This window comes from Juglans regia, chromosome 11 (genome assembly GCF_001411555.2).
Source record: "Juglans regia cultivar Chandler chromosome 11, Walnut 2.0, whole genome shotgun sequence".
In the NCBI taxonomy this organism is placed as follows: domain Eukaryota; kingdom Viridiplantae; phylum Streptophyta; class Magnoliopsida; order Fagales; family Juglandaceae; genus Juglans; species Juglans regia.
Genome location: NC_049911.1, coordinates 9,636,897 through 9,660,796, shown reverse-complemented (window position 1 = coordinate 9,660,796; position 23,900 = coordinate 9,636,897). Strand labels below are relative to the sequence as shown.

Below are 23,900 nucleotides of genomic sequence, written 5' to 3'. Positions count from 1 at the left end.
GTATAAAACTTATATATACAATAATATAAATATTATTTTTATATTTTTTTTTATCAACCGGTCCGGTCCGATCCGAAAAATTTTAAAACCGGAACCGGACCGGAACCGACCGATTTTCACATTCTAAGAATCGGTCTCAGACCGGACCTGACCGGACCGGACCGGTAAAATCGGTCCGAACCGGTTTTCCGGTTTCAACTTACACCTAATTACGTGCGAGTAAATTTTTTTGAAATTCCTGTTTCGCCGTAAAAGAATATTTCTGTTTATCCCAACCGTAGTCTGCAGATTTATTACGACGAAACAACAACTCCTGCGACAACCAATCCACGGAGCTGTCTGGTCTTCCCTCCCGTTAACTACCACTTCCCTCCGTCGTCAAATGGTTGATATCACCTTTAAAAAGACGAGGAAGAGCTTTGAAATCATGGATGCGGCTTCTAGAACCACCGTAAAGGCATCGTCCCTGAGATGGCAAATTCTTCGCCAAGCCCTCCTCCGTCACCCTCCTCCATTAATCACCGGTACGTCCATGATAATCAATTGATTGATTTATTAATTTGCTTGCTTTTTATGAGTTAATCTAGTCGCTTGCAGAGAAGGAAGAAGAAGAAGATCGATCTGAAACTCACATTAAGCGCATTTCAAGGAAGGCCTCGCCTGGCTTTAACTTGATTCCCCATCACGTGGTGGAGGAGGACTACGACGGCGCTTCTGCTTCGGGTTCTTTAAAGAGCTCCGGTCACGCCAGAGAGGCTCGCGTATGCTACACGTTACCTGTCGACGGAGCTCCCAGACTTTTTCTCACGTGAGAGCTTTATAATTTTACATGTTTCCTCAATCCTTTTCTGCTGTTCGTAAATTTTAATATGGGAAAGTGCTATGTTTTTTGACGAAAACTTTCCGTCTCCAAAATGAGTTGCATTTGTTTTGGGTGCATGATAGGCAAACACGGGTCCGTCAATTGAAAATCATAAAACAAAAATAAAGAAAAAGAATGTAAATATGATCTCCTTGAGGGGATCAACCTCTAAATGCTCTAGGAAGTGTTTGTTTTTCTTCTTAGAAAGATTGGTCCAAACGGCGTCTAAATGCTTAAATAGGAGAAAATTACATATGGTATGGAAATATTGTTATATACAAGAATCTTGAAAGGAAAAACTCAAAACCCACAGGGAGAAAAGTTAATGAAAGAAATTAGTTTGCAATAAATTGGCCTCCTAACATCCCACCAAGCTTAAAAAAGATCTTTCCCTAAAGGTTGATTATTAACGAATGAAGAATCCTTATTTCTTCCAAATAAGGCATTAAAACCTTTTATTCTAATTGCTTCACGGGAAAGAATAAAATTTTCCTTTGCTGAATGTATTTATGCAAGGTATTGTAGATGACCAATAATTCTGTTGGTTGTTTGCAACGGACAAAATAAGCAATGCCTTCTGAAAGCGAACTTAGTTTTGCCCAAACATCTCTTTGCAATCCATTTTTTCAAAGAAATTTGCTTTTGAATAAATTACTTCCAAATTTGATCATAATTTATTACCTCATTATATAATAGAGAAGAGGTGACATGATGAAAAACCAGTAGGATCTATCTTTCTAGCATGTAGATGCCGTAGGGCATCCGGAGGTTGATCCCTTCAAAGAGATCGGTTTATCCCCTTTTTCTTTAATTTCTCTGATTTTTGTCGATAGAACCCTAGGATTTGGTATCAGAGCAAATCTTTCTGATTTTTTTTTTCTATTTACGTTTGGAACCCATTAAAACAAAAATCACCATACTCAAACTCTCTGAAAGGATATGTTTTTTGTTGAACAAACAGAGCTGTTTGCCTATAAGTAACCTGTCAGGGAAAGCAGTGGCAGCTGTTGCAGAGGTGGTTATCACAGGTTGGTGATCCTTAAGTGGTGATGTGAATGAGTAACATGGGTGGAGGGGAAACAGCCAGTGACGTGAGTTCTTGTTAAGAGGAAAAGGATTGCTTGGTTGTAAGAATAGTAGTATCAAGGTTTGTGACTTGTTTGTTTTCTAGAGTAAAAAGCGTTTGGTTGATAAGTTGTTTGTTTTTAAGAATAGTATTATCAAGGTTTGTGATCCCAATTATGGGGGTCAACCAGAGGATGCTAAGAATGGCAGTATCAAGTTCACTTTCAAAAATCAAGAGGTTGATAAGTCGCTATGGATCCTCTCTAGAAAAGCTAAATTTTCTGTTCCCTCTTTCTACAAGACCATCACCAATCAAGAAAGCAATTGTTTCCCTTGGAGGAACATATGGAAGAGTAGGCCCTCTAAAGGCGACATCTTTGTATGGATAGCTTCATTGGGGAAGATCTTGACCATGGGCAACCTACAAAAAGGCAAATTATTGTAATTGATTGGTGTTTCAAGTGGAAGAAAAGTGGTACAACGGTGAGTCATTTGCGTTTTTACTGTGAGGTTGCTAGGGCCTTTTGGGATGATTTGTTCAACAAGGTGGGGATAGCATGGGAAATGCCGGGGATGATGGTTTATCTTCTCGTCAGCTGGAGGAGTCTCTATGGTGTTTTGCAAATTGCATCAATTTGGAAGATGGTCCCCATGTGCCTTCTATGGTGTATTTGGAAGGGACGAAATGATTGAACATTCTAAGATAAAGAACATTTGGTGGAGTAGCTTAGAAGCCTTTATTTCAGGACATTATTTCTTTGGACAAAAACTATAGATTTCAATGGTCTTAGGCCTCATGTGGTTACACAGATAAGATGAGATGAGAAATATGTAAGTAGTAGTGAGATGGTTTGTGAATAGTAGTGAAATGGTTTGAGTTAAGATGTTTTATGGGGATTTGGGAAATGAGAGAGAAAAATTTGAATAAAAATATTATAAAGTTAAAATATTGTTAGAATATAATTTTTTAATATAATTTTTGTTTTGAGATTTGAAAAAGTTGAATTGTTTTTTGCATTTTGTTTGGAAATTTGGGAAAGTTGTAATGATTAGATGAAAAAGTTGAAAAGTTGAAAAGTTGAAAAGTTGAAAAGTTGAAAATTTGAAATTGAAAAGTGTTTGTGTTTATGTTTGAATGGTGTTTGGATGTTGAGATATGATGAGATGGGTTGAGATCATCTGTGAAACCAAATAGGGCCTAAATGTTTACTAGTTCCTTGTATATACCTCTTCCCCTTCTTTCTAACTAGGTGTTTTCTCTTTTATACATCCTGCATTCTTGGGCTTTTGCCTAGTCCTATCAATAAAAGTTTTACTTATAAAAAAAAAGTTCTCTTTCAAAAAGGGTGGATACATAATCCCTTGAGGTTATTTCAAAGAGATTGCCTGTTTAATCCATTGAGGCAAAACAACCAACAGAATTGCGATAAATACATTCGGGCAAAAGAATGCTTATTTTACGTGGAAATTTATAACATCTTTATTTTGGAATTGCGATAGGTTGTGGAAGAAGTATAGATTTCCAGATTTCGTTGATAATCAACCTTGAGGGCAAAGTTTTAAAGGGCAGTGGGATGTTGGCAGCCTAATTTACTGCCAATTCCCATAATTTTTTATTTAATATTGGCCTCAGCATTTACTTAGATTTTCATATTATTTTGATATTGGGTGTCATTTTCTCCTATGTAAGCATGTAGATGCCATATGGCTAATACATTAAGAGAAGAAAATTGCTGATAAAAAAATTTAGAGAAGAAAATACACAATGCCGAGGGCGTTTGGATGTTGATCCTTTCAAAGAAACCTGTTTATTTATTTTGTTGCTGTTTTTTCTTTTTTCTTTTTCTTTTTTAATTTTCCCTGAATTTCCATCAATAGAATGATTGGGAACTTATCAGTGAGTGTGCTTTTCATGTTTTGACTTTGAGATGGTTCTTTATGCAGGCAGAGAGTGGATGAATATGCTGACCTCAGTGATTTTGAGATTTGCAATAAATACAATGTTGACAACACTGGGCTTGTATGTAAGTTTCTCTTCATTTGACATGAGCTTGTTCCTGGCCTAGGCTTTGTCATTAAAGCAAGGCCTTTTGGACAATTTTTATTTTTTTTTGTATAGATTGATTAGTGACATTATCAGTTTTCAATATTCATAGCATCAACCACGAAGGGGTGAATTATATCTCTGGTTCTCTGGTTCTCTGGTTAATTGTAAGAAAGTTTGGACTCTCTTTCATGGTTTGGAATAACTGACTTGACATATTATTTGAAGCCAGATTGGAATGGTTCTCAAAAACAGCTTTCTGTTTTTGTCATTATTATTATTATTATTATTTATTTAATAAAAGTTAACCTGTAAAAACAAAAAGAGTGTTTGCATTGGTGTTATCTGTTCTCAGTATTCAAGAAAATTGTAACTCTGAAGACGGATCTAATGACGGCACCATTTTGTTTTTTTTCAATAATGTTTTTTGGTCAGTCCAAATTTTAGAAAACACACAACAAGTTTGGGAGACTTGTCTGAAATGAAATGTTAGCCTACCAACCTTATTTGAGGCCAGCTCAGAATGGTTCTCATAATAGGAAAAAGCTCTCTCCCTCTCTCTCATAATGCAAGAAGAATTCAGAGGCTTCTAAAGACCATTAAGAAGAAAAAAAGAGCTTGATTGTTGGTTAAAAAAGTAAAGGAACCACTTTTCTGTTATGACTTGTTGAGAAATGGTTGTTAGGTTCCAGTGAAGTATACAATTGCTAAAGCATTAATTGCAGATTGTTTAAATGCTTTGCTTGCAGGAAGTCAGGAACAGCAAATAAGTTTTTTTTTTTTTTACAAGAAAATTTTAAAATAGGCGAAGTCTATGTACACAGGAAGTATACAAAAGAAACACCTAATTACATTCTAGGATCATGAAAAAGAAAACAAAAACTCATGAACAATCCCTCCGTTAAGAACAATAGCAGAAAACCACTGAAGCAAGGAGAACACAAAAAATTTCCAGATTTTCTCTATTGTATGCTCCTTATTGTTAAAACACCGCTCATTCATTTCCATCCAAATACACCACATGATGCACAAATGAATCATCTTCCACCCAACTGCCACTTGAGAACAACTATGAGGCCTATTCCTACACGCAAGTAAGTCCACCACTTTCTTAGGCATTACCCAAAATTGCCCATCTCTACTAAACACACCATCCCATAACGCCTTAGCCACCTCACAATGTAGAAGTAAATGATCCACCGATTCCCCATCTTTCTTGCACATAAAGCACCACTTCATAACAATCATGCCGCGCTTTCTCAAATTATCAATCATCAAAATATTCCCAAGTGATGCTATCCAAGTAAAAAAGGCCACTTTGGACGGCACATGAACTCTCCAAATACTCTTCCACGGAAAAGAAGTGTGATGCTGAACCATCAACACCTTATAATACGACCGAACCGAAAACTTCTTACTCCCCGTATGCTTCCATAACATTCGATCTCTTTCATTTCCTCCAATTTCCAAAGAATACAACAAACTGAAAAAATCTGCAACCTCATCAAGTTCCCAATCCTGAACAGCTCTAATAAAACTAACATCCCATTGCACAGCTCCATTAGAACGAATCAACAAATCTGAAATGGAAGCCTGCTGATTTGCAACCATTCGAAAAATAGCCGGAAAAGCTCTAAAAAGAGCACGCTCCCCACACCAAACATCAAACTAGAAACGAATTCTTGAACCCTCTCCAACATTGAACTTAATTTGTTTCACGAAATTGTCCAACCCCTTTCTAATTATTTCCAAAGATTCACACTGTAAGTCCCCCTAATCTCTTTTGAACACCAACCTCCCCAATCACTCTCATACTTTCGATCAATAACCTCCCTCCACATCGATTCCCCTTCCATTTGATACCTCCACAACCACTTTTCCAACAACGCCTTATTAAAACAACTCAAATTATGAACCCCCAATCCTCCATTAACAATAGGACAACAAACTCTATACCAATTCACAAGATGAAACTTTTTCTCCTCTCCCACACCGCCCCACAAAAATGCTCTAAATAGCTTTTCAATACGATTTGCCACACCTACCGGTAATGGGAATAATGAAAGAAAATAAGTGGGAAGATTGGAGAGGGTACTTTTGATAAGAGTGATTCTACCCCCTTTTGATAAGTATAGCCACTTCCAACCCGCCAATCTTTTCTCAATCTTCTCTACAACCCCATCCCAAATATTCTCAGCCTTGAAAGACACTCCCAACGGAAGCCCAAGATATTTCATAGGAAGAGAAGCAACTCTACACCCCAAAAGTTCCTCCAAGCTGTTGATATTATGCACATCCCCCATTGGAACCATCTCCAACTTTCCCAAGTTCACCTTAAGACTCGAGAAAGTTTCAAAACATAACAACACAGCCATCAAAGCTTGAATCTGCTCACAATTAGCATCACAAAAGATAAGAGTGTCATCAGCAAAGAGTAAATGAGAAATTAAAATAATTCCATTATTAGCATTTCCCACTGAAAAACCGGAAAGAAAACCCCCCTACAATAGCCTCCACCATAAAGTTCAACACCTCCATAACAATAATAAAGAGAAAAGGAGATAACGAATCCCCCTATCTTAAATCTCTCGAACTCTGAAAAAAACCACAAGACTGCCCATTTACTAACATTGGGAACCGAGCAGTCGATACACAGCGTCTAACCCATCCACACTACCTATCCCCGAAATCACATCTTCTAAGCATGTAGAAAAGAAAATCTCAATTCACATGATCATACACCTTTTTCATGTCTAGCTTACAAAGAACTCCCGGTACACCTTCCCTCATTTGACTATCTAAACATTCATTAGCAAACAACACTGAGTCAAGAATTTGCCAACCTCAAACAAAAGCATTTTGGGGCTTAGAAATAATCTTATCCATTACCATGTTCATTCGTTTTGCTAACACCTTAGAAATTAGCTTATAAAACCCACTTACCAAGCTAATGGGGTGGAAATCCTTCAATTCAGAGCCACCAGATATCTTAAGTATGAGGGCAATAAATGTGGCATTAAGAGACTTCTCAAACTTTTGAAATGAATAAAATTCTTGGAGAACCCGCATCACATCTTCTTTTACAATGTCTCAACACACTTGAAAAAAAGCCATACAAAACCCATCCGGCCCAGAAGCTTTATCTTTACTCATTCCACATACCACCTGATACACCTCAATCTCTTCAAACGGTCTCTCCAACCATCTTGCTGCATAGGAATCCAAAGAGTTAAAAGTCAAGCCATCAAGCTTGGATCTCCATCCCGTTGTCTCGGTTAGAAGAGCTTTATAAAACTGCACAATGTGATCCTGTGTCTCATCAATAGAAGAAAGCACACTATTTTCAGAATGTTGTAGCTCAATAGCATTATTAGGCCTATGAGAATTAGCCATTTTATGAAAAAAACTTATTGCACTTGTCCCCCTCTTTTAGCCAAAGGACCTTTGATTTTTGCCTCCAAGATATTTCTTCCATCAATAATACCTTCTCAAGCTCACATACCACTTCTTTCTTTCTTGACATAAACTCCTCATTTTCCTCCCTAACCTCCAAAGCCTGCAGCTCCTCCCAAAGAGACTTTTTCTGCAAATCTGCATGCCCAAAAACTTCTATATTCCGCTTCTTTAAATCAGCCTTCAAAGCTTTGAGTTTACTTGCCAATGTAAAGCTAGGAGTTCCCATGAACTGATAAGAAGACAACCAACTCCTCACCTTATCAACAAAACCATCAGCTTCAAGCCACATATTTTCCAACTTGTTGAAATAGCGCCTACCCCTGTGTATTCCACCATAATCAAGCAAGATGGGAAAGTGATCAGAATATACCTGCGACAATCTCTTCTGACATAACTCCGGGTAATGAGTCTCCCAAGAAGAAGAGACTATAAATCTGTCCAGCCTTGACCACCTTCTATTATTAGACCAAGTAAATACCCCCTACCAGAGGAAGATCCAAAAGATTCAGGTCAAAGATCAGCTACAAAAATTCTCCATGGCTGAAGAGAGAGGAAGCAGCCGCCCTCTCGCTAGGAAACCAAATTATATTGAAGTCCCCACACATACACCAAGGAAAATTCCACAAGTAATACAATCCCGCAAATTCCTCCCATAAGAAGCTTCTGGCCCCATCCACATTTGGACCATACACTCCTGCAAATGCCCACTTCCACCCATCCTCAATATTTTTAAAGGAACATGCCACAGAGAAATTCCCAATACATTCCTCCACTAACTCCTCTTATCCCACAAACAAAACACCTCCTAAAGTTCCCAAAGAATCTAAATAAATCCAACCCACAAAAGAACATCCCCACAAATTGCAGATAGTACTTCTATTGGAGGTCGGCGACTGTTTTCCTGCAAACCCATTCAGGCTTTGACCCAAACCTGGTCCAACCACTTTCTTTTTTCCCTTCAGATCTACATCTCCCTTATCACAATACAACTTATCCACATATTCATTAAAAAACGCTGGGCTCGATAAGCCCCTACCCAGGCCCAACTCAACCCATCTCAACATACATTCCAAATAATTCTTCATATCTAATAATATCTCCTGCATGGCCTTCAACGACAACTCCTCCCATTTCCCAGATAGCTCCATCCTGGAACATTGTGCTTCTCCTTTGGAAAAACGAAACGTATGCTTCTTTAATATCAAAGACGGCTGCACCAACTTCCCACCAGCCCCCCCACACTCCTCCCTGCTAACGTTCAATCTCGGTGGTGGCTTCATCAGCACCTCCACGTACGAACCCTTCCGTCCCGCTTCCACCAAAGAAGAGGAATCTACCTTCTCCTGGACTCTATTCTCGCACCCGAAACAGAGGAATACGAGTTTGCCTCCTTCAACGCAGCTCCAAACCTCCTCCATCTCTCACCCTTAAACCCTTCTGGTACCACAATTAGGCCGTGCCTCTTATCATGCCCAAATTCAGACAACATCAAAAACCGACCGTAGCTATTATGGCACCTCTGCCCAACCAATACCTGACTCCCTTTCCTGTGGGTTCTAAAGAACTCAGACGAGCCAACTGAAGCACCACACGCCCCCACCTTCGAGCCAACCACTCCATAGCTACTACATCGATAGAAATAAACTTAACAACCCGACGATTGCTCTCCGTGATTCTCCACCACTGATCATTTTCACGTTTCAACTCAAATATCTTTTGATCAATGAGTAGCCTCTGACACGACCCCATCGAAATGACAATAACCACAACACCCAATAATAACAAGAAGATTCTAGAAATGATTAACAAGAAAGAGAATATGAAGAGACACTCATAGAGAGAAGTGCTGCATGCAAGTAAGTCACTACAAAGAAGTTTGAACTTATCTATAATCTATATAATTTTTGAATCTGTAGCTTTACTTCTGTTAAGCCGCATTATCCAGTCCTGTATTAAATGACCATGATATAAGCCATTTTAGTTTTAATTACTTTGAAATGCCATATCAATAAATATTAAATAATTTAAAATTTTAAGAGTCTGAAGCACTTTGTATGCTTTCCCATACTTCGTCTTTACTTTATATTAAATATTTAAATGCCACGTTACTTATCAAAAAAAAATTTAAATGCCACGTTTAGGAATCTTCTCAATTAGGTTATAAACAAATATAGTTATTAATAACTTTCCTGTGTGATGCACGGGTGCAAGACTGCTATATCATAGAAAGTTGAACCCAACTTGATTTGTAGTGAACATTTCAAATCAACACAATAATGCTGTTTTCCAGTCAATTAGGTTTGGTTGAGTTCTGATAGATGCTTACTTTTCTTTACTATTTGAGATTAGAAGGAAGTGAAAAAAAATAATAATAATAATTTTTTTGCAGAGGAATTTTCAGGGCATGACATTCCATCAAGCCAAATAGAACCATAGCATAATTTTCACCTTGAAAACTTTCCTAGCTTTGAATTATTGTCTTTCCAGCTTTTTTTTTTAACACCACAACCTTGGGTACTTCATCTGCCAACATAGACTTTGGCTGTATAGTTTCCAACAATACACTCGGTTTATTGAATTTTTATTGCTGTTATTTTTAGTTCGCACTAATATTTCGACATTTCATGCACAGGTCATTGGCCTTCAGAGGATATCCTTGCTTATTTTTGCTTGTCACACGCAGACATGTTCAGGTTTGTATAACGATATGACATCAATCTTTTAGCAATGTTGTTTTCACATGCAGACAATAACAGGACGTGTACGTGACTGATGAATCTGTGCACATTTTCTCTTTGTTTCTTCCACTTCTTTTGAACATTTACTGAATTTGCCTCCTAACTCATTTAGATTTTCTGTAATTTTTCCAGCTATAAAAGAGTTATTGAGCTTGGATCAGGTTATGGCTTAGCTGGTTTAGTTATTGCAGCCATTAGTGAGGCGTCAGAAGTTGTTATAACCGATGGAAATCCTCAGGTAGTTGATTGTATCCTTTATTCATTTGTTTTGCTTGGAGATGGGCATTCCTTGCCATGGATTAGTCGATTTTACAACTTTTAGTCCTGTACTGGTTACTGTGTGAGGGAAATATCTATGAGCAAGTTTTATATACTGATGGTATGTGTAGGTTGATATGTCATGCTATTTATCCGAGTAATGCTAGATATAGTCGTGGAGTGTGCAAGTGCTGCGCAATCCTTTTGGAAAAGAGTGAGGTCCACTATTAAAAAATTAATTAATTTTTTCATGTGGGTCCTGTATTTACTTACTTTTTTCAAAGGGATTGTGTAGTGCTTGTGCACTCCACGATGGCAAATATCATTTCTCTATTTATCCATGAATGCATTGTTGTCGCAGTCTAAATAATTTTCTTGAGACACCTCTTTCATCTTATTTGTGGAATACTTATTCAAATTGCCTAGACAAATAGGATAATTAGGGGTCGAAAGACTTGGTGAGACACATGGAGGGTTCTTGTCCTATAAAACTTGGAAACTTTTGATGGTGGGATATGAAAGACTTTTATATGTGAGACATTGTGTTGTGTTAGTTGTGCCTCATTCTGTGGGTTATTGGGAGAGATATGATTGACGAATTTCCTGGATGGTGAACCCTTAAGCTTAAGTTGTTTAGGCCTAATTTTAAATAGTAGACCTAGAATAGAGTTGGAGGCCTTCTCAAGAGTTGGTATGTGGGTGGGCACAGGCCGTTTCAACCCACAACTACTCCTACACAGTTTGTCCTATATATTTTTAGTTGTTATTACTATAAATCCTTGCATTTTCCTCAAATTCTCCATATTTTAATACTCTGTTATCAAGCTGTTGTTGGTACCATCATTTCCTCTTCTGGTTTTTTTTTGTTTTTCCTTCTTCTCACTTGACAACCCGCATTGTGTAACAATATTTGTAGCAACAAACAACCCCTCTCTCCCTCTTGCCCCCCTTTTTCCTTGTCTTCTTTAGGATTCGGATTGCATGTTCCTTGACATCCAGATATTCAGCGTAACATAGATGCCAATTCTGGAGCATTTGGTGCTACGAGAACGAACTCGATGACATTGCATTGGGATCAAGAAGAAATATCAGATATATCCAATGCTTTTGATGTCATTATTGCAAGTGACTGGTAAAGTTTGATACTGCTAAGTATTTAAGTTAGATTTGCATCATTTCTTACCTCCATCATTTTAAAGAGTGAGGAGAATTATTAAATGTAGGTGTTTGGGGTTGCATTAGGAGTCTTAAAAAGTGTTTAAATAGCCTTAAAATCTCTTTAATGGAAAAATTAGGTTATTTGGGTGTTACATATTAAAGTACTTTTTAATCTCTAATAAGCTAAAAAGTACGTTTGATGAAAATCATCATTTTTCCTCAAACGCACTTTTCCTGATAATCCAGGATGTAGTTCAAATTTTAAAAAGACTGTCATTGGGCAAAAATACTCATACAATTTTCAGATAATTACAACTTTCAAACTTTTAAATATATGGTCATCTTTAAAAAATCAAATGATCATCATTTTTATACCTCAGAAAGCATTTTTTTTAATTTGTTTCTAAACAAATGTAACATGTTTTAAAGTGCTTTAAGCATATGGTTACCAGACATTAAATAACTTTTTAATAGTAGAACTTATTACTTAAGCTATAAGTTATAAGCCCCAACGCTATAAACTATATTTCCCACTGCAATCCCAAACATGCATGTAGATGAGGTGATCAATTATATATATTGGTGGAAAGTGTGTCCAAGTGCTTTCTAGTGCCCATTGACTATACAAGGGCTTTGAATTTTTTGTGCCCATTGATTATACAAGGGGTTTGAATTTCTGGCGCTGGTAATGGCCATTTGTGGGTCCCACTTTTGATGAGTACATGACACTCATACAGCCTTGCACCAATCTGGTGGATGACTCTTTCCTTCCGCTTTTGGTTGCTTGCATTTCTGATGATCTGGAGAAGTCTAGATAGCTAAGTTTTCTTCATTGGTTGACAAAAAAAGGCACTAGTATGTAATGCATGAACTCTTTTACACATGCAACCACAAGCGGATGATCTCTTCTCATCTTAATTTGAACTTTATATCTTTTCTAATACTTCTTGATTTGATGTCATTTTTACAGCACCTTTTTTAAGGAATTCCACAATGGCCTTGCTCGGATCATCAAGCTTTTGCTGAAGAAAGCAGGGGCCTCTGAAGCTTTATTTTTTAGTCCTAAAAGAGGCAATTCATTGGAAAAGTTTCTTGAGACAATTAAACAAAATGGCCTTTGTTTCAGCGTAACAGAGATATATGACACACAAATTTGGGAGCGTCATCAGGCATTCATGGAAGGGAAAGATTCCTGGCCGAGCTACGAAAAAGATCACTGCTATCCATTGATGGTCAGAATTACCATATGAACTTCTGAAGGGTATTTGAATACATTCTAGTGTGCAAGTTTTGGCGAACTTTTGCCATTCTTGGTTGATTGTTGTGGTAAAGCTTGGTTTCTTCTTTGTACAGATCCCTGCCAAATACTCCATTGTTAGCTACTACATGTTCTATAGGTTCTCATTGATTTTTTGATTGCCAATTAGAAAGGAAAGCATAGAGATACTGTTTTTGATTGATCTAACTTACTACTGATATTATTTTGACCATAAAAGTGGTGGGTGCACCAACACTTTTGACAGAAGAATCCTTATCTTCTCATTGGCATCAAAGTTACAAATCAAAAGCTTGTAGATAATAGATATAGCCCTCCATGTGTAGACGAAAATCCTCCTCCTAAAGATGAATCATGATGCACGAAAATGTCAAAAGCTATCAGATACAGATACTTGGTGGATCAAATTAAACTATAATCTTTTCTATATGTATTGCCAAAACGAACAATCCGTGGCGGCCTGAAAATATGAACGGGTCTTGGCTTGAAACCTTTGCTATTACGAAGTGAATGTTTCCTTGCCAGATAGTTTGTGTTAAACACGTACATTCTCTTTGTGGTGCATGATAGGTTCGATGCTAAAATTTTCATGAACTCGAAATCTAAGCATTAACTGTTTCATTTGTTTGTACAGATGAGATGAGATTAAAAATTGAATAAAATATTATTAGAATATATTTTTTTTAATATTATTTTTATTTTGAAATTTTAAAAAGTTAAATTATTTATTTTATTTTATTTTGTATTAAAATTTAAAAAAATTATAATAATTAAATGACATCAGTTGAGAAGAATTATGAAAACAAACAAACTACGCTCAGCTAGCTTGTTGGAATTTTGCGGTTTTGTCTTAAGCGGTAATTACGTGCAAAAAGCATTAAAGAAATCAAAGTGTGAATGCTAAAACATAAAAGTTACAAGTTCTGATTACCAAAAGAAAGAAAGTTAGTACCTTTTTCTTTAGGCCTTTGGACCAAGTTCCACAATCGACACATACGACAAAGATTGCTTAATCAAGGATTCCCTAATCAACATTAACAGGATGTTCATGAAAAGGTAGGTTTTGGGTGGTAATTTTTACTTGATTCTGAAGGCGCGGAGTTTTCCTTTGCCACAATTTTTCTTTTTCCCTGAAAGTGAGTGAATTCTATTCGAACAGAATAGTCTCTCCCACTTAGGGATGAAAAAAAGAAAAACCGGTGAATTAGTAGTAAACTGTACTGGACCAGACCGAACTTGTGGGTTTGGTCTGGTCTGGTATCGGTTATATTTTTTTCAAAATCGGTCGAAATTGGTTCGGACCGAACCGTTCAAACTTGACTGGACCGGTTTTCTTTTTTCTAATACCAGATCGAACCAAACTGGATCGGTTCATATATATATTTTAATATTTTATATTGTATAAACATTTTTATATGATTTGTTATATTATATAAAATTTATATATAAAATAATTTTGTATTATATGATAAATTACTAATAATATAATATTAAATTTCAAAATCTTATATAAATAACTATATATTATCACTATAATCTATTGTATTAGTAGTGATACTAATACCATATCACTATATATTATAATATACTATAATATATCACTATATTATATATTATAATATCACTATAGTCTATAATACAATTATAATATACTATAATATATTATCACTATATTATTATATACTATATAATATATTGGAAAAACGAGACCGAACTGGTAAAACCGAAAGTACCAATTTAGGAGTGTAACTGGTGCGATATCAGTTCTTCAAATCTCAAAACTAGTATATACTAGTTTGGTTTTAAAATATGTCTAAAACGGAACCGAACTGGACCGGTTACACCCCTACTCCCACCAGTGCAAAAGACTGTTCCTTTTTTTTTTTTTTGACCATGAAAAAAGGACCTCACGGACCTCTATGTTGCTGTGTTGCCTAAAAATCAAATGCAAAGCAACAGCATATATGATTATTGGCTTCCTACATATCACACAGAGCATGATAGTAGGGTGTTCCCTGAGATGGGGAGGCCAAGATTTCGTTTTGGCAGTCACTCTAGATGTCCTAAAGAAAACCAAATTAAAAAAAAAAAACCTAAATGTAACCCTTTTTTTCTCCTTTTGAATGCAATCAGCTGAGTTTTCGTTCAGATTCATCTTTTTTCTTCTTCAGAGGTTGTTTGCTTGTGTACTTGTTGGAGTCCTTTTTACTTTATATTTTTTTCTTTTTCATTTGAGACTGTTGGATGGAAATCTGTAGGTCATACACATTCTGTACACATTCTCTTATTTTCCCTACAGATTTCTAAAAACCTTTTGAGGAATTGCAAAGCACCACTGAAAGTGGAGTGCAGTCATGTCTGGGTCTTATCTTAAACAAAGAAAAGTAGTTTTGTTTCTTTCTTTGATGTGTTGGATTGCTTGTGTTGTGTGGTTCGCTAGTCCCCACACAAATTGGTGAAGAATCAAATCTCTCATAATCGTAGGCATTAGGGCGACAGTTTGGATCGTAACCAAGTTTTATTTATTTATTTTTTTTTTAGCTTTATTTCCTTCTCTAACAACAATGATGTCTTGAATTCTCTCCTACATTAGAACATGCATGCAAGAACTCTTTGACAATCGCATGCCCTTTTCTTTTCAGCTAGCTTTTCGCTAGAGACTTCAACTAGACATTGTGTTTTGGGTGCTTCCAAACTTCAGCATCCATTTAAACATTGTCACATGACCTCACCACTCCTTTTAAGCTATGTGAGAGTTCACCGACTCAAGGGCATGATGATTGAGTTGAATTTTCTCTTGTTGTTGCTGTTCTTATTATTATTATTATTTAGGAAATTATGTTTTAGCACAAAATTGATTGAAGGTATGTATAGTAGCTTGGATAGGATGGGGAGAGATTGGATGCTCCTCCCCTGGCCTTCTAATGGGCAGTTTTGGTAGAGAGAGAGAACTTTCATCTCTTTTAAGTGGTGATCATGAAGAGTTTTATCCTTTAAGGCTGAATTTAGATGTTGAGTTGAGTTACGATAAGTTGAGTTCTTTATGAATAATAATGAGTTGAATGGTGGAGGGAATTATGTGAGGTCCATAAACTGAGTTTAAAGTATGTTTGGATGTTAAGATGAGTTTAATACTTTTTATGAAAAATTAAAAAAGGTTGTGGGTCTCCCGTATAAAGATGTTTTAAATTGAAAAAGGTTGTGAGTTTCACGTGTAAGAAGATTTTGAATTGGGATGAGTTTAATAATTTAAAATTTGAGTGTTTGAATGTTAGACTCAGCTTAAAATTAGATTGAATTTAATTAAATTTGAGAACCAAATACAACCTGAATGGCACCTTCCCCAAATTCCGGTTTATAATGTGACAAAAATGCAGGCATGGCATGCAACGTGAAAGATCGGACACAGTCAAAAAAATAATTTTAGAGAGAGAAAAATAATTTTAAAATTCCAAGAAATTGTTAGAACTAAACTTAGTATTATAATTTTTTCAACTTAATCATTAGAACTTAATATTTATTATTAAAAGTGACTAATTCATTGGCATCTAATTATATTGGTATAGTATAAGTAGTGTCTAACTTATTACTATATTAATAGATTTGAATAATAAGATTTAAATAATATAATTAATGTAAAATTATACTAATATAATATAAATAGTGTCTAATTTATATAAAATATTATATTATAAGATTAATAGACTTAAATAATAAAATTAAAATTTCATGTTATATCAATTAGCAATTGAGCGTATATATAATATATATAAAATCTAATGTAAAAAAATATATATATTATAAAAAATTAATATATATTATACACACTAATCTGATTCGACTCAAACCGATTTTCAAAATATGAAAATCGGTAGCGAACCGGTTTAGGACCGGACCAAACCCAACAATTCAATTTAGTCTGATTCGGTTTGATCATTGATTTTGTATTTTTTTTTTAGTAATACTATATATAGTCATGGAGTGTGCAAGCGCCGTGCAGTCGTTTTGAAAAAGAGTGAAGTTCACTATTAAAAAAATAATTTTTTTTTCATATGAGTCCCGTATTTATAAACTTTTTTCAAAATAATTACACAATACTTATACGCTCACGATTATAAGTATAATTTATTTATTTATTTTTTTTAACACCCTAGCTCGCCATGCTCTTTTTTCCTTCGTTTATTGTTCGGATAAAGCAAAAGTGCTGGGGCGATCAATCACCGCTCGCTCGGAACAATATTCGCCCTGGGCGAGCAGTAGTTATTATACATTGAAGTTTTTTTAAACAGTAAATTAAATCTAAGGACTAGTGTACTGTTCGAATAATAAATAAAATAAATACATTATATTCGCATCTAAATTGAATATTTATTTTATCCGATAGTACTTATTATTAATATGTTACAAAAAAAATAAATATTTGTGATTGATTATTTGTGATGAGAATGGCTATTTGAATCGAAAATAGACTCATTTTAATATGAAATAATCATTTTCAAAAGAAATAGCTGACCACCAATAAATAATTTTCTTGTAACATGATCGCCCGCTACTCGTACTACCGCACGCTACCGCACGTACTTGCATTTCATATTGAAAGAAAATTACCAACAGTTGTCCGGATTGCTCGTTGCTTGATTAATTATTTGTCTAAGATTAGTACTAGAGATGGGTTTATTAGTTTGCATTTTTTTTTTAAATTTTATTTCTTGTGTTGTACTGATAATTAGGGTAATTGTAGGCTTTGTCCACCCTACTCATGCATCCCATAATCTTTTATTTATAAAATACTTGTTAAAGGAAAAAAATAAAATGAATCTAAAGGTAATTGGTGAGGATAATGCTCAAGGCTGTCTATTGGTGAAAACTGATATTTTCGTCGCATGATATGGTTCATAATTGGTTTATCATGCAATGCAATCAATCGGGTATGAAAACGACCAATCTTTGGAGCATATATGTGAAATATCATCCACTTCCTTTCATTATTTATGAATGGATAATATTATTTATGATTTATTATTTATTATTATTATTTTTATATCACCTTAAATGATTAAAGAATAATTAAAAAATGATAAATAACTTTTTTTTTTTCCGTGAATTTGGCATGAAAATGTAAAAGTGTTAAAAACATAAGGCATATAGTTTTTTTTTTTTTTTTTGAGCAATATAAGACATATAGTTACTCACACATAAATGTATGTAGATACAATAAATATATAATTGCCTAGGTATGAAAATGACCATATTGGCGAAGATGCTATCTTGAATTTGGAAATAAGATCATATTGCCAGCCAGGTGGATGAGACTTGTGGATCCGACTGACGACCCGACAAAAGGAGTCTCTGTGGGGCGTGGCTCAAGTGGACAACAAGCAAAAAACTTTAGGCAACATGTGGGGGCAGTGATCCGTTAAGTGCATAAGAAGTCTCTGGAAGACGTGTGGTGAAAGAAAAAGAATACTAAATAACACATTTAATATGAGACTTATTATAAAAAGAAAAAAAGAGAGTTGTGGGAGACACTAGAAAATCGATGTAGGCAAATCGATATACGAGATTTGATGATGAAAGGGAGGACAATGATCTGTTAAGTGTGTAGGAAGCATCTGGAGGACGTGTGATAAAATATGTTTAATATGAGACTTATCATGAATGAAAAAAAAAAATATTGTGGGAGACACAAGAAAATCAGAGTGGGCAAACCAATGTATGAGACTGATGATGAAAGGGAGGGTAAGGATTCGTTAAGAAGCCTCTGAAGGACGTGTGATGAACGAAAAATAACACATTAAATATGAGACTTATCATGAACGGAAAAAAATATTGCCAGAGACACTGGGAAGTCAGTGGCTCTAATGCCAAAATGTCGATGACAACTTGTACAATCGATTGGTTGTTTGATATGAGAAAAACCATATTAATAAATGGACGTAATTGGGGTCTAAAAAATCGTACCTGTCAAGTGCTAAAAGATTGTTAAACTGGATGTGGTGCGTTGTGTATGTTCTGAAATTAACACCCCGGGTTTTTATTAATGATGCTATATACAAGTAAAAGATAATGAGAAAAATAAACAATCACACAACATAATATTTATGTGGTTTGGCAGCGTGCCTACGCCCACAGAGCTGCAAATGATTTTATTTAAAGAAAAATAGGAACACTGTAGAGCAATACAATGTCTCTCCCTTACTTTTTCTCTCCCTTACACACAAGGGTTGCCTTTCTCTTTTTCTCTCCGTTTCACACTGCTCAATCCCACTCAAAACATATATAACATGAATCTATATAGTAAGAGGCAGAAACCCTAAAAAAATAGATTTTGGGTTATTCTTTCGAGCAAAGTGTCGAGTACGTCTCGAGTGAACTCTCTGTTTGATGTTCACTCGAGTGGCCTCTTGAGCGAACTCTCTGCTTGTGCTTCACTTGAGCGACTTGTCGCGCGAGTCTCGAGCAAACTTTCTGTCTAAGTTTTGCTCAAGCAACCCATTGCACGATTGTCAAGCGAACTCTCTATCTAGCATTTTTTTAACTCACAAACCAAACTTCACAAACCTAACAATCTCCCACTTGGAGACTGGTTCAACCACAACCTTCAACTACTGTCTCTAGTACAAGCCCTTCACAATTTGCAGCTCACAGCTCCCGTCTTCAAGCTAGAAGATAAACTGAACTCGTGCACGACTTCAGTTCCTCACGTGTGGTTCCCTCAGCCAACACATCTGCAGGGCAACTCACAACTCCCACTGCATTTGGAATACTTGGTCTTGTACTGACCCTGGCACACATTAGAGAACCTGTAGCTGAGGCCCCCCTCTTTGACTTGGGTGACTGATCCCTCCTCCTGCTGTCATTCTGTTCAATCTTCAGCCGACATACCCACCATTTGTGCAGTGTCTACTTCCTCCTTGGAAGTCCAGTCAGCTTCTTCCCAGCTAACTCTCACTTGGTTGATCTTCCATCTCGCAAGATTTTACTGTAGCTCCGTGGTTCACCACCTTCAATCAACAGGATGTAGTTCAAGTTAGGTGAATACCACTATGGAGGTCTGGTTGTCCTGGCAGCCCTCATCGCAGCATCTGTAGGTGTAGACGACCTTGGATCACTAGATGTTCTATCCTTGTCTTTTACACCTTTGCTCTTTATTGTGGTCTCAAAAACCTTTCCCAAACTTACATATTCATGAGGAACTGCAAAATTGACTCTTTTTTGCTTCCCTATCCTTTTGATTCATGTGACCAAGCCTGCTTTATTGCAACTGTGTATTTCCCTGCACGTCACTGGATCCAGATGTCAAATACAAAGTATATATTAAGTGACTACGAGCCAAGACCATCGCACCCTTCGTGACCTTCCACGTACCTCCCGAAAAGACTACCAAATGACCACTATCTTCAAACTGTCACAAAGAGATCAGGTATTTCTTCAACTTAGGAGTGTGTCTGGCTTTCTGCAAAGTCCACACATTCTTGTTTGGGTATATGATGGGAACATCTCCCACTCCCGCTACATCTAGTGATTTTCCATTTCCCATGTGCACCTTACCAAAATCACCAGTAACATAGTTCTACATGATCTCACGGTGTGAAGTGGTATGCAACAAAGTCCCTGAATCTAACACCCGATTGTCAACCGAATTGTGTACTGTAAGAAATAGAGCATCTTGTATTTCTTTAGTGACCACTTTCACAGTGTCATCCTTAGTCTTTTTCGAATTTCGACGGTCTCTTTTGATGTAGCATGTCTTTCCACAATTCCAACAAGTGATATGTTGCCAAGATCTTGACTTGCTCTTGCTCCTGTTCCTGGACTTTGACCTGTCATGTCCCCTGCTCCAAGTGTCAACGTTTAGAGCAGAACCCGAACTCGAGATTGTGACAGAATCTCTTCTGCACACCTCCTCAGCAAGAATTAGGTCTCGGATGTCCTCATATTTCAGTTTCTTTCCGGTAGAATTACTATAGGAATTCTCATGGCCTCTAAACTATTTGCCAATGATGCTAATAGGATCAGTCCCCGCATCTCATCATCAAACTCAACCTCGACCGATAATTGATTTGTGATGGTGTTGAAATCATTCAAGTGTTAGGCAACTGATGTACCTTCTACCATCTTTAGGTTGAACAACATTTTCATAAGATGCACCTTATTATTCGCTGACGACTTTACATACATACTTGACAAAGCCGCCATAAGATCTGTTGTGGTCTTTTTCTTGATAACGTTATTGCAATTGATCTCGATAATGTCAACCAAATAACACCCAGGACCTATCGATCTAACATGTTCCAATTAGCATCCTCCATTTTGTCCAGCTTCTTTCCCAACATATGAAGATGGAGTCTCTTCCTGTAGAAATAATCCTCGATATGCATCCTTCAATACCCAAAATCAGTACCATCAAACTTCTAGATTCTAGACTTCACTTCGTCTCATGCCATTGTTCTCCCTTCAGACCAAAACCTTGGCTTTTGATACCAGTTGTTGAAATTAACACCCCAATTCTTACCAACGATGCTACATTCAAGTAACAGGCAACGAGGAAAATAAACAATCATACAATACAAGATTTACGTGATTCGGAAGTTGTAGAGGATTTTATTCATAGAAAAGTAAGAACATTGTGGAGTAATATAATGTCTATTCCTTAAACACAAGGGCTACCTCACTCTTTTTCTCTCTGTTTCGCACTACTCAATCCCACTCAAAACATATATAACATGCATATATATAGCAAGTGGAGGAAACCCAAAAAAAAAAAAATGGTTTATTTGCTCAAGCAGAGTGTTAAGCATGCCACAAGCGAACTCTCTGTCCAATGTTTGCTCAAGCGGCCTGTTGAGTAAGACTTGAGCAAACTCTTTGCCTGGTAGCAAAGTTTGCCAAGTGAAGATAAAAGACTAGTGACTACTATTTAATTAGAGCATTGGCATTAGACTCATCAAATGCTAATCAAGTCTAAATTTTGACTAAGTTTTCTCAAAATTAACTGTATTAGACTAGTCAAACCACTTCAACTCAAATTGTAAACTACAGTAAATAGAAAAGTCAAGTCAAGCTTGGTGAGTTACTATTCACCAACCAAAATAATTTTTTATTCCTATCTTATCTCCCTTCTCCCGCGTCTGGTTCTCTCCTTCAGATAGTATTTTGATTAGAATAATGATAGAGTTCGTGTACAATCTCTTCCCAACTTAACTAATAAATAATAATAAAAAATGAAAAGAAGGAAAAAACAGTATTATAATTCTGAAATGTAATTTTATTTGTGAGTAGTAAACCGATGTAATTAAGTTGGAATGCTATCATTGTCCTTGTGATTAAAGGCAAGAAATTTTCAATCAACTTTATATTTTGTATGATATATTTGCAATCACGTCGTTATGGTCAAATTTGCAACCAACTTACATCTAGCCAACGTCGTTATAAAGAAATTCTCAACAGGTTATGAATAAATTAGCTCAAGTATTAGAGGGATAAATTATGGCTCAGGTAGTTAGAAAATAATAATTTTAAGTAAAAATTAAATTGTTAGATAATATATAAAATATATTTACAAAATATTATAATTTTTTTTTATAAAATACCATTAAAATATATAATATTATATTATTATTTTAATTTTAAAATAATTAGTTAATATGAAATTATGAAATTAAAATTTAATGTTATAGCTAAAAGTTTTAGCCAAAATTTTAGACAATGGATTGCCGATGCTCTAACTAGGTGGGAAGACGTCATCTTTTCCTGATTAGTTATTAGGGAAAAAAAATATTGATATGATAGTTAAGAAGTTATTGGGAGTGGGACAGGAGCATCATTGCCTTTCATAATTACATTTTGATAATGGTTTGAAAGAACCATTACTTAATTAACAAGTGCTCAATCATGACTTCTTATAACAATGCTTCTTTAAATCGGCTTGATATCAATCTCACAATGATTTTTAACTGAATAAAATCTCAATGGATAAGATATTTGAGATCTTTTATTGTTTTTTTTTTTATGATAAAATAATAAAATAAAATCTTAAAATCAATTTGGTATTTAACAGAAGAAATTTCTAAATTTTCTAAATCTTTTATTTTATTTTATTTTTTTATTTTTGACTTTTTTGTAATATATATCTATATTTTTCTCCTTTATTTTTTCATAGTTTTAAATTTTTTTCTTTTATTTTATTTTAATAATATGACTTGGGTGGAAGTGAAATGTACACGTGTTAACTTTTTATTAGTTGACATGTATATTCTTTGCCACTTGGTACACTGGTTCGTTTGTTTTTATAATTCATCTCAATTCATATCATATCGTCTCATTTAATTATTATAATTTTTTTAAATTTTTACATAAAATAAAATAAATAATTTAAGTTTTTTAAATTTTAAAATAAAAATAATATTAAAAAAAATTTAACAATATTTTATTTAATTTTTAAATTTTATTTAATTTTATTTTATCTCATCTATAAAAACAAATGAGACAAATCGATTGAGAAATTACTTATTAGTTTCTAAAAAGCCATGGATGAAAAAACTTTAGGTAGTTTTTACGAAACAATGAAAACCCACATACTATTTTTTTTAATTAATAAAAAAACCATAAACAGCTTTCTAATTTTATACATAGGACATATTTCCTTAGAAGATATTACTAAACGTGACTAATTATTTGCCACTTGCCCTATACATAGAACTTAAAGCAAAAGGCATACAAGATATCAAGCTTTGGATACCCCCAAAGTGAAGCCTTTTTCTTTTCTATTCTTTTTTCCCCCCTTTCTCAAGACCTTCATTGACACGTTCACCTCAATAGCAATTACTTTCCACTCAAATAGAAAGAAGGATAATCCCGGCAGGCCGGAAAATAATATTTTTTTAATAATAACTTCTTTAATCTTTAAGTAAAAATAAAAAATTAAAATACTCGAGCGGTAACTTTGAACGATAATATTGAGATGATTAAGTATCATTTTCTTAAAAAGAATGGCCCAAAGAGTAGTTTCTTTCATTTTCTTACGAAACCACAAAAACCATA

General features: G+C 35.2%; 1 protein-coding gene across 2 annotated transcripts; it reads left to right on the top strand.

Moving 5' to 3' along the window:
- Positions 1–351: 351 nt before the first annotated feature.
- LOC108997723 (calmodulin-lysine N-methyltransferase) lies at positions 352–13,023 on the top strand. 2 transcript variants are annotated; one of them, XM_018974099.2, is made up of 7 exons: positions 352–524; positions 598–808; positions 3,872–3,951; positions 10,060–10,120; positions 10,298–10,403; positions 11,431–11,555; positions 12,552–13,023. In XM_018974099.2, exons 1-7 carry the CDS (start codon positions 383–385, stop codon positions 12,829–12,831), a joined length of 1,005 nt encoding a protein of 334 aa, XP_018829644.1. In that variant the 5' UTR covers positions 352–382; the 3' UTR covers positions 12,832–13,023. The 2 variants fall into 2 exon arrangements, with proteins under 2 accessions (XP_018829644.1, XP_018829642.1); XM_018974097.2 differs by having other exon boundaries at positions 353–524; positions 10,298–10,413; positions 11,423–11,555.
- Positions 13,024–23,900: the final 10,877 nt, after the last annotated feature.

Excerpts from the sequence above, each read along its gene's own strand:
- LOC108997723 (XM_018974097.2), top strand. The coding sequence starts at position 383 with ATGGTTGATATCACCTTTAAAAAGACGAGGAAGAGCTTTGAAATCATG. Across the intron at positions 525-597 it reads CCCTCCTCCATTAATCACCG|AGAAGGAAGAAGAAGAAGAT; the intron begins GTACGTCCATGA and ends AGTCGCTTGCAG. Across the intron at positions 809-3,871 it reads GCTCCCAGACTTTTTCTCAC|GCAGAGAGTGGATGAATATG; the intron begins GTGAGAGCTTTA and ends TTCTTTATGCAG.